General features: G+C 44.5%; 1 protein-coding gene across 1 annotated transcript in view; it reads left to right on the forward strand.

Annotated features, from left to right (window-relative positions):
* Nucleotides 1-3,182: 3,182 nt before the first annotated feature.
* Nucleotides 3,183-17,983, forward strand: part of KDM5B (lysine demethylase 5B) — a 65,380-nt gene continuing 50,579 nt past the window's right edge. The window contains exon 1 of the mRNA XM_080918431.1: nt 3,183-3,483. Within this exon, the coding sequence (XP_080774557.1) occupies nt 3,280-3,483 (204 nt within the window). The 5' untranslated portion in view covers nt 3,183-3,279. The remainder of the gene's footprint in view (nt 3,484-17,983) is intronic.

Here is a 17,983-nt window from a genome sequence, read left to right on the forward strand (position 1 = left end):
GCCTGGCAGGAGGGGTAGGGACGACATAAACGGAGAGCAAGAGGAACACAGAAGCTTGGTCCCCACTGCACCGGCGACCGGAAGAACCAGCGCCTCTTAGACCAGCAGGCAGATTTAGGGCACAGGCTGTGCTCTTGGGGTGCAGGTCGGGGCTGGAATTCAGCCTGCTGGGGGAGGTTAAGGTCTGACGGCTGAGTGGACTGGATAAAGTCATCCATCCCTAGAGATGTATCTAGAGGTTCTCCAGCACTTATGGGGTGCCTGGGGGACGGAGTCGGGGCGGAGGCGGAGTGTTGTTCAAGAGTAAGGAGGGGGGTTCCTGGAGACGTGGCACTCCGAATGGGTCGGTTCTACTCCTGCCGCCGGGGCTGCAGCCCCTCTTTCCCCCCAGAACCTGGCGCTGTGGCTCCGCCCAGCCCTCGCTCCTAGCCCTCTGGGAAGCCGAGCCCCGGCACCTCCAGGCCGGGGTTACCCAGGTTCGGCCTCTGGGGCGTCCAGCCGGCCCTACGCTAGACAATGCGGACCGGGCCCCGCCCCCGGAGGCTGATGCGGCTCGGGCCGCGGCCAATCGTCGTCTGTGGCTAGGCTCTTTAAAAAAAGAAGAGCCGGCCGCGGTGTGGCTGTCAGCTGGAGAGGGATCCCTCCGCCCATGTAAACACACATCATAAAGGGCAAGAGGAAGCATCTGGGGGGGGGGGGAGCTGGTACCTTCAAGTAGAGATTCCGCTCAGGCTCTACTCTTTCCTAGCTTGGCAACCGCCGGCTCCCTCAGTGTCTCTCTGGGATGATGTGGAGCCAATTAGCTGCTCCTTGATTTGAGAGTTGTAGTATCTCATGATTTAGGATCACTACCGGAAATGGAGGAAGACCTTGAAAGTTGGGGGAGAGAGAAGATGCCTAGGCCACAGACAATTAGATTTTTTTCCCCCTAAGCTTGTACCCTCCAGTTACATACCCACAGTTAATGTATTTTAGAAGTCTGAAAGTTATAACCTACTTGTAGGATGCAACGTCGAGGGTAAAAGTACTGCGCTCTCCCAAGGCAAAAAACAGGGGATCAACTCCAGGAAGACTCTCAAACGCACACAACACATATAATACCCAGGGCCAGGGGCAAGAGCGATAAAAATAAAAGATTTTTCTCAGTCAACATGATGGATCATCTGAAATCATGGTCTTTGGGAATGAGGTGATTTTGGGTTACATTGTGAATTTCAGGCCAGCTTTGGCTACAAGTATGCAATCCAGTTTCAATTCCCTCCTCAATACATTATCAGGAAAACAAAAACAAAAACCAAGGTTAAAAAAAATATGGCAAGCTGGGTGAGGTGACACACATCTTTAATCCTAACACCTCCCAGTCTGAAACCAGCCTGGTCAATAGGGCTAGTCAGAGATACATAGTGAAACCTTGACTCAAAAAATTGGTAAATTCTATACTTCTTACCTAGGCTTTCCCATGACTTTATAACCTGCCCTTATCACCTTATTTTACAATGATTTTTTTTTTTTCTGAATAGGTTGTTACCTGCTTCTTTAGTTCTATCTCATCTGTAGCGGGAGAAGTCTTATTCAGTCTCCAATTCCTTGTGGAGCTAAGAAAAGGTTTTCCTTCTCCAGGAACTGCTGAACTGTTTTGGAGGCCAGGTACCTCTATGGAGCTTAGTAAAGAATGAGACTTTTCTCCCCGTTAATGAAAAATGATTTGTGTTTATTTTTATTTTTATTTTAAAATTGTGTGTGTTGCCGGTAGAGGCCAGAAGAGACATCAGAGCCTCTGAGGCTGGCGTGAAGAAGCAGTTGTGCGCTGATGGGCATTGATCTGGAAACTCAGGTTCTATCCTCTAAGGCAGAGGCTTTTTTTTTTTTTTCTTTTTTTTTTTTTCATGCATGATCTCTCATTCTGGCCTGGAACTTTGTGGAGGATTAAAGGTGTGTGCCACCATATCTAACTTCTTGCCTTTAAAGCTGAAGAACCTTAGTGTGTGTGATGGGATGCATCTGTAATCCCAGTGTTTAAGATGTGGAGGCAAGAGGATCAAAGACATCTTTGGCTATATAGAGAAGTCCAGACCAGCCTTGGCTACATTTGTCCTATTAAAAACTAAACCCAGAGGCTAAGAGAGACAGCCTATTCTGAAGGGAGGGCTAGATCCACCGACAATGAGTTTGGTTGCGTTCTAGATTAAATCATTTTTGTGTTCAAGTCCTACTTAAGACCTTTTGACTTTCCCATCTTTGTATTTCATAGTTATTTAGTCTTTCAGCACTTTCATTGCTTCCTCTGAGACCAAACCTCCAGTTCTGATCGCTTCCCTTCAGACTTGCACCCTCTGGCCTGTTGGAAATCTGGCAGAGAAATCTCAAGCTCAGCCCGTTCAGGAGTGAATACACCTTCACTAAAATGGCTTGTGCATGGCATAATCTGGATGCTCGTCCCAGCAATGCCAACTGCTCAGACCCTTAGTATGGTATCCCTATGCTCCCTTCCTAGTCTGGCTTTTATTTTCTACGGTCTCATTTCAATTTATAGCGCTGTTGACTTCCTTTAGGCCCCATCATTCCTTGACTGGATTATTTCAAGATTCTTTTACAACCTTGTATATGTGTAGACTTCTGTGCAGCACCCCCACTTTCCAATAAATAGTCTGAACTGTTGGATTTGGTCAAATGCTTAAGCCCCGCACAGACTAAACAATCCCCAAAGCACTTGCACTTTACACTGTGTCTAGGATAAGCAAGTGCTGAAGAGTTATTACTATCCTCGTTACTATAGCTTGCGTCTGTCCTTTCTAATTTAAAGCTGTTTTCTCTACCTGGAGAATCCTCCAATTTCAGCTCTCTGCCTCTCGGGTTTTACTATGTCAATCCTTCCGGGCGAAACGTATGACGTGATTGATCGATTGTAGCTCTGTTCTCTCTACTACACTGTTAACTTCTTGAGAGCAAGAATTCTGAAACTTGAGTGGTCAACTGTAGCATTAAGGATAAACATCCCAGGCGGAAGGCCCCTGCCCCTCCCGGTTAGGGGGCGGGGCGAGACCTGGCTCGGGGTGGCAGCGGGGACTTTTTTCCTCGCCGTGGCGGCGGAGGCGCACGGCGTGGGGTAGCGGCAAGACGTCGTCGGAGGAAGGCTGAAAAAGCCCTAGGTGTTGCCGTTGCTAGTAGAAGTCGGACTTGTCGCCCGAGCTGTGCGTGTGCACGGGTTTCTGACGGAGCGGAGCTCGCTGCCGCGGTCGCGGAGCCTGCCTTGTGCTCGCCCCTGCCCACGTCGCGGTGATGGACCTGGCCACCGCGCTGCCCCCAGGCCCGCGCCCGACGCTGCCCCTCGGGGGCCCGGGCCCGCTGGGAGAGTTCCTGCCTCCCCCCGAGTGTCCGGTCTTTGAGCCCAGCTGGGAAGAGTTCGCGGACCCCTTCGCTTTCATCCACAAGATCCGGCCCATAGCCGAGCAGACTGGGATCTGTAAGGTGCGGCCGCCGCCGGTGAGTCAGCCAGCACCCCGGATCCTGCTCGCGGCTGGGGGAGGGATCGAGGACGCGCGGCCCGGGAGGCCGGAGGCGCGGGGGCGGGGAGCGGTCGTCCCGCGGGCCCAGTCAAGTTTTGGGAGACTCAGAGGGTGGGAAATGCGGTGGTGGGAGGAGGGCTTCCCGGGGGAGGGGGCTCGTCCCGGGTGGGATGCGGGCCGTGAGGACTGCGGGCTCTGGCAGGGCGGCGGGAGGGCCGGGTCCGTGCGGCTCCCGGGGCTGGTGCGCTGCACGGCCGGGGCAGCAGTGCGGGCTGGAGTGGTGGCAGCCGCTGGGGTGGTCGCTGGGGAGTCCTTCCGAGCCCGGCTGAGACGCGGGCGCGGAGGCAGGGCTCTGGGCCCGCACGGCTTGGTGGCTGGTCCTCGCCTCCTTCTCGGGGTGCGGGGGTGTGTGATGGGTGGGGGTGGGGGACTTGCGAGTTGTCGTGTGAGGAGGAAAGTTTTCAATATGGCGGCGGGAGCCCCTGGTCCTTTGTGTGGTGGCGGCGTCGGCCCGGAGCTGCCCTCACCTGAGCGCCCCACCCTCTGGACCCGGGTCCCCCACCACCACCTGGTCCCTTGGCCTCCGGGAGTCTCCGGGGCGAGCTGGGGCAGGGGGCGGCCAGCGCCACTGGGGGCGGGGAGGAGCCGCGAGTCCGGTCTGGAGCGGATGGCTGAGTGGTGGTGGGGGGTGCAAGGGTCGGGGGACACTTTGAGGATTGTGGGGACAGGCCAGGCGGTGGGGGGCCTGATGCTCGCACGTCCTGGAGGACGCTCCCACACGGACTTCGGGCTGGACCGCTGGGCTCCCAGGGGAGGCCTGGCCGGGGGCTGAGGTGGAGAGGACGTGCTTGTAGGGGAGATGTCAGACGAGCTCTAGGAGATTTTATCCCTGTCCCTAGCCTTCCCTACTCGGCCCCCCAGCGGTGGCTCTAGCCCCTCGAGCTTGGGGGCCTGAGAGGGGTGGGGTGGCCCCGAAGACAGTCCTAACGGCTACAACGTCTGCAGAGAGCCCGGCCCACTCCTTCCCTGTCTCCCCCCCTCCCCTCCCCCCGCAGCCGGAACTGCATGCGCTGCGACACCCCAGGTTTTTCGTCTACCTTTTGGGATGACCTGAGTCTGAGTTGGCCTAAACGACCGTTGGACCGGCCGGGACGGTTGGAAAGGTTTAACTGCCTTGCCTACCGTTTAAGAATTTTTAATCTTCCCCTGCTCTCTCACAACTGGAAGATGACCCTCCCCCCACCCCTGCCTTTTACCCCCTTCTCCCTTAAACTTGCTCTTTGTAATGGCATTTTTAGTTTCCTGATCGTGTACGTAGACGTTCTAGAAAAGCTGTTTGCCAGAGATCCGTGAATAAACCTTATCTTTCCACTACCCCCACGAAAGAAAAATTAAAACATAGGCACCATATTTCAGTTGCTCTTAGACAACTTTGAAGACAAATGAAATGCCTTAGAAAATAACTGGTCAGGTCATGTCGTATGGGAGAAATGTTTAGAAATAGATTCATTTCTTCTGGTGAAATGGACAGGGTCGATTGTCATAGCTCAAAGGAAGGTTTCTCTTACTGTAGAGGCCAGCAGAAGTTACACCCTTGCCTGGTTAGACTTGGGGTTTTAATTCTGAAAAACAGACCACGATTCAAACATTGATCGATTTAGCTTTATTAATGTATTAGGAAGGATGAATGTGACTAATTGCATGTTTGCATTAATGGAATTTTTATCCAGAAATTAGGAAAGTTGACTAAGTTATTAGAAACTAAAATATAGGAGGAGTTGGGTTCCTGTGAGTTGTCCTCCATGTTAGCATTGTGGCGTACTAGGACTGAAGTAGGTCCTTTTTGTTACGTCGTTGCCTGTTATAGAGCTATTTTCTTGGACAAATAAGAGTTGCTCGGGTTAGGTTGGCTACCCATTTCCTCATCTGGGCTAGCAGCTTAATGGCAGTCTTTAGGATTTGTGTGTTTTGCTTTTTCTCATTCTGAATGTCACACATGATGGCCACCATTTTGTATTGAGAATACTATACACTACAGCCTGAGAGGAAAGGGGTAAAGAGAAGAAGTAATGTTCAAACACAACTAGTGCTGTTTTGGAGCCCTCCTTTGTGTGGAGGGGACTTGCTTCCTCCTTTGTTTAACAAACTCCTATGCCAGTGTGGAAGAGTTTACCAGTATTTGCTGTGGATAGAACCACAAAAAAGAAAATCCAGAAGTTGTAGCTCTTGAACAGAGGGGTCCTGGAACAAAGGCTTCTTAAGAGACTGTAAACAGTCTTTGTTTGGGAAGTGTTTTGTGTTAGGAAAGCTGGAACAAGTGGTTTCATATAGTTGAAATGTGGTAACAAAATAAACCTTTAAAAATAAGAAATATCTTCCATGGTGTAGCTTTTTATAATTCCTGTATCTCTAGATTTCTGTTCAATGAGTTTTTGGAACTCTAATGGCTAAATTTAAGTGATTTGTGTGGCATACTTTTAGTATGTAAGGGGGAGAATTATTAAAGCCTATTTCCCTTTGTTTTTAACTTTGTGTCTTAATTAAATTAAAGATACTTAGATGGCTTTGGTCTGTACCTGTTTTCTTAGTGAGGGCCCTGAGCTGCTTGGCTTGTGAAAACTTAGGTGTTTACATTACTTTGTGTATGAGAGCATAAGAGTTAAGAGCAGCTTGTGGAACTAGAATACATACAGTAAGGTAACTGATAAAATGATGAGTCAAGACTATATGCAGACCTCAGGTTTGGAAGGTAAGCGTAAGGGATAGCTAAGCTTACTGTCTGAAGTTAATTTTACTTGGTTTTTATTGTCTTAGTATGCAAGTATTTCCTTTTTGAGTACATCAATGTTGAAGTACAAATGTTATTTTCACTGTAGTATTTGGCTACTCAGTAGACATTTTCCTGAATTTCTCCAATGCAATAGAAATGTGTGATAGCTTTGGGACCTTGACTGCTTTCAGATACCCACCAAGGCTGTGGCTAGGCAGATTCTCCTTCAATGTTGACCAAAAATCAGATTTAAGTCAAGCCCCAGATGTCACAATAAACAGTTTTTAAAAAAATTTTTAGCTTCCTTTGGTTGTTTTGAATCCTTCATCTTTATTGCCATTACTTGAAAGAATGTTGTAATGAAGTCAGCATTAGAGTGAGCTTGTTAATTCCACTTGCAGAACCAGGAGGAACTTAAAATACACTGTAAGAAGCACTAATTACCACAGTGCTAGAGGGGCAGAGGCGTGTCCGTAGCTTTGGCCAAAGCCTTGAACTCCCAGGTCTGCTGGGATTAAGGGTGTGTGCCACCACACCTTCCTCAAGTTTCTCAGCGAAACTCTGGCCGTCCTGGAACCTTCTCCATAGACTTGGCTGGCCTTGAACACTGAGATCCACCTGCCTCTGCCTCCCTAGTGCTGTTTTGTTTTTTTGTTTTTTCCTTCTCAGATTTATTTATTATATATAGCTGTCTTCAGACACACCAGAAGAGGGCATCAGATCCCATTGCAGATGGTTGTAAGCCACCATGTGGTTCCTGGGATTTGAACTCAGGACCTCTGGAAGTGCAGCTTAATCCTAGTGCTGGTTTTAAAAGTGTGTGCCACCATTTTGTTCTGATTTTACATTTTATTTGTGTGTGTGTATTAGTGTGTATGCACATATGTAGACATGATGTGCACATGTGGAGGTCAGCAGACAGTTTGTAGAACTCTGGTCATTTGGGTTCTGGGATCAAATTCATGAACTTGTTTAACTTGGAGGGCAGTAAAAGTCAAGGATGTTTGGACTACAGGAGTTGATAGGCAGAAGTTTGCCAAAATGGCGATTTGCTTTTAGAGGGTTTAACATATATTACATACATAGATATACATATACACATATATAGTCTGTATAGTTATGTGCAATGATGGGATAATTTCATAGATTTGCTACCTTTTTGTTTTCTTTGTGATTTTTTTTTTTTTTTTTTTTTTTTTTGCTGTGTGCTTGGCCTGTATGTGTGTGTATGTGGCCATGGACATGGTTGTTGTTCGCAGAGGCCAGTCCAGTAGAGGGCATTGGACAGACCCCCTGGAACTGAAGTTAGGGAGGGTTGTGATCTGCCATATAGCTGTGGGACCCAAACCTGGCCCCTTTTCAGGAACAGTGCCCTTAGATACTGAAGCATCTGTGTGGCTACTCATTGCTGTCTTAGTGGGTTCACATGAAGATTTATAGAAGGAAATAAGTAAGGGCTTAACAGTTCTAGACCAGTTCCTACATAGCAAGAACCCACCTAAAAAAACAAAAGGCTAAAGAAATGGTCCAGATTAAGAGCATTTGTTCTTCTGGAAGACTCAGGTTTGATTCCCAGCACCCAAATGGTGGCTCACAACCGTCCATAGTTCCACAGGATCTATTGCTGCCTTCTGACTTCTACAGGTATAGGCACCCATGTGGTGTTCATATATACATGCAGACAAACACTTAATATACAAGTCTTATTTAAGGGATGAATAGTTGTCTCTATAATTAAGTTATTTACTGTATAACATGAGGACTAGAGTTTTTTGTTTTCTTTTAAAGATCTATTTATTATATATAAGTACTCTAGCTATCTTCAGACATACAAGAAGAGGGCATCAGATCCCATTACAGATGGTTATGAGCCACCATGTTGTTGCTGGGATTTGAATTCAGTACTTCTGGAAGAGCAGCCAGTGTTCTTAACCACTGAGCCATCTCTCCAGCCCAGGACTGGAGTTCTTATTCAAATATCCAAACATCCACATAACAAATTGGGTCTTGTCTACATTCCCCTGTAATCCCAGCACTGAGTAGGGAATAGAAGATAGGAGGATTGCTGGGTAACCAACCAAAGACTCCAGAGTTTCCAGGTACCAACCAGTGAGTACACATGGCTCCAGGTGCACATGTAGCAGAGGATAACATTCTCTGGCATCAGTGGGAGGAGAGGCCTTTGGCCCAGTGAAGGCTCGTTTTCCCAGTGTTGGGGAATGCCAAGGCACTGAGGTGGGAGAGGGGGGTTGGGAGTGGGAACATCTTCTTGGAAGCAAGGGAGGGGAAAGGGAGGGTAAGGGGATAACATTTGAAATGTAAATTGAGAGAATATCCAGTGAAAGTGATAGGAAAAAAACAATAGAAGAAAAAAAAACCAAAATCTATTTTTTTTTTTTTAAAAGTAGGGTTGCTGGGGTTTCCCTGGTTTCTAGCCTAGTGCAGAGAGTTGTAGAGGACTGTACTTGGTGCCCTCCTCTGGTGCACACACTAGCACACACACATATCATACATGCAGCAATTCACACATGTACACACAGACTCTTCTGACACAAAACTTTATAAAAATAATTTAAATCTTTTTCCTGGACGTAAGGACTACTTTTTTTTTTTTTTTTTTTTTTTTTTTTTTTTTGATCAAGCCTTAACTACATGGGTAGAAATGAAGTTTTAAGCTTCTATTATTTGTGCCTATGGTATGGGGAGGAAGTGAGCAGGTACACACGTTCTCCTGACCACTGTAGGTCAGGACAGCTCTCTTGTTCCCTAAATCATTCTATTTGGAGCCAGGTGTATTTCTGGCTAGCTAGAAAGCTTGAGCGTGCTGGAGATGCCTGCCACCACATCTGGGTTTGTATATGTGTCCCAGGGACCAACCTCAGTTGTCAGGCTTGTGCAACAGGTGAAAAGTATTCACTCACTGTGCCATTCCACCATCTCCTAACTTCTTTAGTTTGTTTTGAGTCAAGGTTTCTCTGTGTAATAGTCTTGGCTATCCAAGGAACTCTTTCTGTAGACCAGGCTGGTCTCAGAGATCCACCTGCCTCCTGAGTGCTGGGATTAAAGGCCTGGGCCAACACGCCCAGCTCTTTGTTTTTTTAAAGACAAGTTATTAGTATAGAAAATAGTTGCTATAGTTATTTTTCTAGATAAAAGCAAGAGCAACATTCCTAGGATGAGGACCAAGCTGATGTAGAGACTGTCAGATTCTGTCCTGTTACAGTTAAACAGGGTGCAGTACTTCACAGTGAGCCCTCTACTATTGGGTGACTTGCTTAGTTAAGTGTGTGGTTCTATTGCCTGGTTTTAGCCAGTACTTTGGTTGCCTTGTTACAGTTTTCAGAACTTGTAAAGAAACTTGATGCTTTTGAGAACAATTCTTACTTAGCAGGCATAGAGGTGTAGGTAGTGGGTGGTCAGATTCTCTGTCTGCCTTGATCCATTGCTGGAATTGGCCATATTTTATTTATATCAACTAATTTGGAAGGGACTTGCTGGTCATATTAATGATTTTGTCTGACAGAACAGTTGAGAGTCAGGAGTGCTCAGGAAAGAGAACAAGGCAACTTTCCAAGACTGTAATGCGTTGATTAGGTTCTTAGCTAACTTTTCTTCTACGCAGATAACTTTCAGCCTTGATACAATTTCTGTGAAAAGAATTGCTAGTTAATATTTTAAAAAAGACTTATTTTATTCAAATGAGTACACTGTAGCTGTCTTCACACATTGGAAGAAGGCATCAGATCTCATCACAGATGGTTGTGAGTTACCATGTGGTTCCTGGGATTTGAACTCAGGACCTCTGGAAGAGCTGTCAGTGCTCTTAACAACTGAGCCATCTACAAACCATTTTATGTATCAGTTTTTTCTTACTTTGTGCTGAGGATGGACAGCCCTGTTGGTGTTGGACAAGTTCTGTAGCACAGAGGGGGCTGTCTGTTCTCAGTCCTTGTTTTGTTCTGTACACAGGGTCTTGACATTTTTATCAGGCTATCATGGAACTCCCAGAGCAGTCCAGGCTGGCCTCAAACTCAGTACTTTGCTTTGAATTCTAGGATTATAAGAGTATATTAACATTGGGCAACCACTCCCTTTAATTTTAAAAAAGTTGTTGCCAAGCATTATGATGGTGCAGCTGTAATACCAGGATTTAAGGCTGAGGGAAGAGGATAGAATGGTTAAGGCTAGCTGCTAATCTCTTAAAAATCTGTTTTTTTCTTTTTAAGAAATGTTTTTTAGGGATAAACATTATTTATCAAATCTGTGTATGTTGTGTGTGTATTCTTCAGTTTCTCTATTATGCAAAGGAAGGACTATTTTAAAAGCTGCTCTGAGTTGTTTCTGAGAGTATCTGTATGCATATTTGCATTGGATTTTACATGGGTTCTGAGGATTCGAATTCAGGTTTATGCAGCAAGCTCTTTTACCCACTGAGCCATCTTCCCAATCAGCCCTAGAATCTTTTAATCTGATTGCATCATGACCTTGGGTAAAGTCTGTTTACCTCAGTGTGTATACCATCTCATCCGCTCTAAAGGCTCTGACACTGACCTAGGGCTTCTGTCTAGATTAATTAGTGAATTGCAGGAGCTTAAACCTTCCAAGTTTCCCCCCCTCCTTTTACATTGGCTAAGGAACAGATGTAGCAAGACAAAAGTCTGGGCCAAATACGTATCCCTTATTTTCCTACAAAGAAGAGTTAATTTCATGAAACTTGGAAAGGCAAAAAGACCTGCAACACCAAAGCTAAAATAAGAACTGGGCATGGGGTACATCACAGTCTGCGTTAGTTTTGAGGCAAGTGAATCAATTAAAGTCAAGCCTGGGGTACTCATTCTAGGTTAGTTTTGGAAATATAGCAAGCCCTCCCAATCCCATTTTTAACCTCTAACCCTAGATTATACCTGGTTGTGATACGTTATTCCCAGCTTTCAGGAGGCAGAGACAGAATCATGAGGTCAAGGCCAACCCTATATATATATATATATAAACCTTAATTTAAAAATTCAAATTAGGGGCTGGAGAGGCGATTAAGTGCACTGACTTTTTCCAGGGGTGCTGAGTTCAAATCCCAGCAACCACATGGTGGCTCACAACCATCTGTAATGGGATCTGATGCCCTCTTGTATGTCTGAAGATAGCTAGAGTACTTATATATAATAAATAGATCTTTAAAAGAAAACAAAAAAACTCTAGTCCTCATGTTATACAGTAAATAACTTAATTATAGAGACAACTATTTATCCCTTAAACAAGACTTGTATATTAAGTGTATATCTGTAATGAGATCTGAAGCCCTCTTCTGGTGTGTTCGAAGACAGCAACAGTGTGCTTATATATATTAATGAATATAAATAAATATTTTTTAAAAATCCAAATTAGGGCTGGGAGGGGGTGGCGCACACCTTTGATTCCAGCACTTGGGAGGCAGACAGATCTGAGTTTTAGGCCAGCCTGGTCTACAGAGTGAGTTCCAGGACAGCCTGGGCTCAGTTACATAAGAAACCCTGCCTTGAAATAAATAGCAACAAACCCCCAAACTAGTGGACACTGGAGGACGGAAGGCTAACTGAAGGGAGGGCAGCTGTGGGGACATCATCTTTCTTGGGGGTGAGACTTTGCAGTGATGACTCTTGTTTTGGGGTTGTTTACACTCCTGTACGTAACCCCTCACCTATTATCTGGGGACCCCAATAAATTCACCGAAAGAAAACCCACACAGAGAAGCCTCCCCCACATGAATCTAATAAATATAATCTTCCTGTTACTTCTTTAAGAGGACTTCATGTAACCCAAGTTGTCCCTGAACTCCCAACCTCACAGGTGTTGGATTATAGCTATTCATTATTCTACTTTATTTATTCCTTGGTTTATATGTGGGAATGTTTTGCTTGCATGTGTGTGTGTGTGTGTGTGTGTGTGTTTGTGTGTGTGTGTGTGTGGACTATTGAGTGCCTGATGCTTAAAGTGATCAGAAAAACCTGTTGGATCCCCTGGAACAAGCTGCCTCATGGATGCTGCGAATTGAACGTGATCTTTTGGAAGAATAGCAAGTGCTCTTCTTAACCATGAAACCATCATTTCTCTAACCCTTATTTGTTTTAATTTTTTAAAGATTTATTTGCCTGTATTTCACTTCTCTCTGTGCGCATGCACGCAGGCATTTATATGTGGGAATTTGTGTACTTGTGTACCTGTAGAGGCCAGAAAAGGACATTAGATTTGTAGAACTTGTAATAAAAGTGTTGGCAGATGCCCCGCTTTGAGATACAGGTTCTGAGATCAGAACCCCCGTTCTCATGATTGTTCAGCAAGTGACTTTAACTGCCGAGCCATGAGCTTTAGCAGCTTTACCTTATTCTTGAGACAGACAGGGTCTCTTGATTCAGATGTTGGTTTTCTCAGTACCTGAGTCTTTAATTTGAAGCCTGCCAGGTCTACAAATTTTTTTGGTATGTGTGTGTACCCATACAGTAATAGCAATTGAACAGGGCCTTGTGCATGCTAGGCAAGCATTGTGCCAATGAGCTCAGCATATCTCCTGCCACTTTTTGTGTCTCTGTAGTAGACAAACTTTTTTAAATGAAAGTAACTAGAATTCATAATCATAAAAGCCCATGAGTTATAGCTTATGGATTTCATAGTGTTTTTGTAAAGAACCTGATTGGGTTCCTAGTGCTTATGTCAGGCTCCTAACTGCCTGCAGTGCCAGCTCCAGGAGTTCAGGGACATCTGAAGTCCCGGGTATATCGCGACATACATATAACTTACTTGTGTATGCCTTGGGATTATGTAATACCTTATTACTTATTAGGTAGATCTGTATTTTATATTTTATCTCTCTTAAGTGGACCTGTGTATTTTATACATTTACTATGTTTTACTACTGTGCTTTTGTGTATGCACCATGGCAAGCATGTGGGGGTCAGAGGGCAACTTTTGTCAAGGTTGCTCTTTCCTTTCACCCTTATAGGTTCCAAGGATTGGTTTGTGAGGCAAAAACTTACTGCTGAGTCAACACTACAGCCCCAGGTACTAAGTTCTAAATCTTCAAATGTTAGGTATTTTGGTTGGTATCTTGTAATTTGGCTAGGTTCTTTTTCTACCTGTGTTGTCCATGTGGTCAGTCCTAGGGGATCCTGTTTATTCCTTTCAGTTTTTGTTATATTGACTTGGGCCAAGTTGGAATGTCCAGAGAACTGAAGTCTAAACCTAGTGTGTTTTTTAAGCTCATACTTGGAGCTATTTCTCTTTTGGCTTTTGAGACTGGTTCTCTGTGTACCTTGGCTGTCCTTGAACTCATTTTGTGGAACAGGCTGTCCTTGAACTCACAGATCCTCCTGCCTCGCTCTCCTGGCCACCACGCCCTGCTGGAACTCTTTAAAAGTATATGTAACATATATTCATATATTTGTTCACGAAATTAAAATATTGCATCATTTCCCTTTTTCTTTCCCAAACCACTTCCACATACCTTTCCCTCAAGTTCATGGGTTTTTTTCTTAATTGCTAAATACACACATTCCTAATGACTTAAATGCATCTTGTTTAGTACATGTATTACTTGTATGCATATGATTGAGTTCAGGGCTGACCACTTGGATAACCAGTAGGATTTTCTTGTTGAGACTTTCCTGTTCCCAGCATTTTTAGTGATCTCTAGTTCTTTGTCTATGGTCCGGGTCCCATGAGATTTTCTTCCCTATTAGCGAGCCTATTGGTGTCATCCTTGTTCAGGTCTTGTTTAGGTACTGTTTAGGCAATGATGTGGATGAGTCTTTATGGGTGTAGCTTCTCTGACATTTTTAAGAGAAGCTCTCATATCAAACTTTCTATTCTCGATCTTAAGAGGTTTTCTCTACTTCATGTTGAACAAAATCTTCAGTTGAGTTGTAGATGTATCAGTTGGGTCTGGGCACCACGCTTGTTCTGAGTTTTGATTGGTTGTAGTTTTCTGTAGTGATCTCTTGTTTCTTTGAGAGGTGAGACCACACAGATTTTTTTTAAAAGATGGATTTATTTATTTATATGAGTACACTGTAGCTATCTTCAGACACACAAGAAGAGGGCATCAGATCCCATTACAGGTGGTTGTGAGCCACCATGTGGTTGCTGGGATTTGAACTCAGAACCTCTGGAGGAGCAGCCAGTGCTCCTAACCACTGAGCCATCTCTCCAGCCATAGTTTTATTGTTTTTTATTTCAATTCTATTCAATCTTAGTTCTCTCATTGTTAGTCTTATGTTTCTTTGTATTTTCTGTTTGTAAAATGTGTCTTTGCTATAAATAATGTGTAATTGTTCAGATTTTTTTTTTTTGGTCATTTTAAAAGAACAGTGCTTAGGATTTTACTTTGGATCTAAAAAAAACATGGTGTGTGTTTTGTGTCTGTATGCACACATACACATCCATAGGACAGTATTAGGCATCTAGTAAATGAAAACTGTAAGAGAAAAAGTTATTTAGTAGGAATTCCAAGGCTTCAATCCGTACCCTGAACCTGGGCTGTTTTCAGAGTTTTCTTAGCATGCGTATAAAGGAAAATAATGCTGACACATGTTTATATATGGAAGCTGGAAAGATAGCATATGGCAGAACTAGGATTTGAACCTAGCCAGTGAAGGTCTTTAGTTAGTGATCATTTGAAGAAATAAACACAGGATCTTACTGTGAATCTCTGCCTGGTCTGAAGCTCACTAATCCAGGCTGACCTGAAACTCTGAAAGTCTGCATGCTTCTGCTTTAGGAATATCCATGACACCCAGTGGCTTTGTCGTTTGTTTTTTTTTTTTTTTTTTTTTTTTCCTTAAACTAATTTGTACTTTTAGTTTTTCTTTTCAAGACTGGGTTTTTCAGTGAGCCCCTGGTTTTGTAGCCCAGATTGGCCTTGAACTCAGAGGTCCAATTTCCTCTATGGTCATGAATGTTGGTATTAAAGGGGTGTGCCACCAAGACTAATTTTTCTCTAGCTCAGGCTGGCTTCAAACTCAGTTACCTCTTGCAGGAGTATTCATGCCATGTGTATAGCTCTTTAACAGGTTTAGTGAAGGTAGCTTTCCCCCTCTGGTCACTGAAATACACGGAAACAGTATGTACAGATGCACATTAGAGCACCATTTTGTATTCAGAGGGAGCCCTAGCTGGCCTTGAACTCTAGCAGAGTGACTTGGAACTCCGGATGCTAATCTAGCTCCTAAAGCACAGGTGTTAGAGCCAGATTAAACATAAAACAACAACAAAACAAAAAACACCAGAAAAGGTGGAGATTTTCAATTACATTCTATCCCTCGTAGGTGTGTGTTTGTGTGTTCATGTGTACAGGGTACATGTGATGATCATCAGCTTTTGGGAATTGTTTCTTCTTTCACCATGGTCACCTCAGCCTGTCAGACCTGACAGCAAGTGTCTTTATCCATTGAGATAACTTTTATAGAGCAGATCCACTGAGCCCAAACAGCTGTAGAAATGATGGCCAGTTCATCTGGCTGCAGGTTTTTAAAATTTTAGGCTAATATGTTGTTTTGGAATGTAGCAGTAGAGAAGCAAAGCAATTGACAGTATTGACAGCAATGACAGGCGTTTGGCCAGCGTGATGGACGCTTCTGTGGGATGGTAGGGAAAAGGAAAAGGCCCACTTACATCTTTAATTGGGCTCATTGGGCATGCTCATTACATCCTTTTCACAGGGAAACTCAGATACTGAGTCAGGAGGATGGTGAATCCTGAGTTATGACCAGGAAACTTTGTCTCAGAGAAAAAGAACAAAAAACTGTAAACAGCCAGAGATCTAACCGTGATTTTTAGTATATTTGTGCTGCTATAACAAAATATTTGATAAGGATACAGTACAGTAGCAGTACACATTCTTTTTAAATTGTCAAAGCTGGCAAGCGCAGGTTAGGCTCTCTTCTGGGTTTTCTGTCTTACAATGCGAGCTATGTCTAGATCTGTACTCAAGTAAAGTATACTAGGTGACCCAGACTTCTCAGACATCATGATGACACCCCACACTGGTTATTAAGTTTCAGCACAGAAATGCTCAGAGGGGCACAGACACTGAAACTCCAGCAATTGGAATTGTATTGAGGGGCTGGATATTACAGCTCTGTTTACAAATGCTTACCTAGGTTGGGGGTTTGATCCCTGGCATAATTTAAGCCTTGGGTGGTGGTACAGACCTGTAATCCCTGCACTCTGGGAGGTAAAGGCAGGATGTTTACAAGTTTGAGGCCAGTTTGTGCTAGGACCCTTTGAGCTCTGAGATCTAGCATCCTATATTCAGGTTTTGATTAGTCATTTCACTGCCAGTGAAATGAACCAATTCAAGCCAGATTAAAATAGATACAATGCAGGTTTATTGGGAGCTGCTCTCAGGTGAATTGGCTGGCCCCAAGGACTGACACCAGGGAAGTCTTCAAGAAAGGGGGAGAGAGGAGAGGGAGGGGGGAAAAGAATGAGAGAAAGAGTCCTTGCAGAGAGGGGGGAGGGGAAGGAGAGAGGGAAGAGGGAACCCTAAGGGAAAGCGGGGAGCCCAGATTATCTGGGCTAGAAAGTTCATCATTGGGGGCAGGGTATGCTAGGTAAGGGACTAAAGGATGCTGGGAGTATTTAGAGACCAGATCTGCTTTGAGATGTAAAATATGCAACCCAGTCCCTTGTCCTGGTGGTGTGAAACCAAACAGGTTTAAATTCAGTACTGTTTGGGATCATGCATGTTTATCTAAAAGAATGTGTCTCCATCCTTAATGTAACATTATCAAATTGTAGTAGGGTTAAATCTCTAATTTGGAAGGAAGTAACACAACTGTTATTTTTCTTTAATGATTCATTTATTTTTATTTTATGTGCATTGATTTGTGTTTTGCCTGTACACGTCTGTGTGAGGGTGTCAGTCGGATCCCCTGGAACTGGGGTTAGAAGGTTGTAAGATGCTACATGGATGCTGAGTGTCCTGAAGAGCAGTCAGTGCTCTTGACTGCCAAGTCACCTCTCCAGCCCCACTGTCTTTATTTTTAATTAATTAATCATTTGTTTTGTTTTGTTTTTAGCTTTTCAAGACATGGCTTCTCTTTAACCTTAACTGTTCTGGAACTGGCTCTACGGACTAGGATGGCTTAACACAAAGAGATCCCCTGACTCTGCCATCTAAGTTCTGGGATTAAAGGAGCTCACCATTACCACTGACCAGCTTGTTTGTGTTTTTGAGCAGACACACACACACACACACACACACACACACACACACACACACACACACACTCGGCCTTTTCCAGCCTGGAAGTCTCTATGCAGACTGGTCTGGCCTAGGGTTCACAGGCTAGACTATCTTTGCTTCTCTGGTGCTGGGATTAAAGGCATCAATTAATTGAAAAAGGGTAGACAGGTACTCCCTTTGTAATGTAGGCTGGCTTTGAACTTCTTGAGCTGATACACATATTCTCCCCACCCCCCTCATAGTGTGTGTGTGATGACTGATGTATGTAGGCACATGTCACTCACTGTGAAGGAGGTCAGAGGACCACCTGTGGGAGTCTGCTTTTTCCACTTTTAATGGGTTCTAGAAATTAAACTCAGGTCATTTAGTTTGCAAAGTAAGTTTTATATGTCAGTGTAAAGCTCCCCTAACGCTGGAGTTACAGAGAACTGTCATGTGAGTGCTGGGAATTGAGCTCAAGTCCTCTGGAAGGGCAGCTGAGCCATCTCTCAG

Source organism: Micromys minutus, assembly GCF_963924665.1.
Source record: "Micromys minutus genome assembly, chromosome: 6".
Lineage (NCBI taxonomy): Eukaryota > Metazoa > Chordata > Mammalia > Rodentia > Muridae > Micromys > Micromys minutus.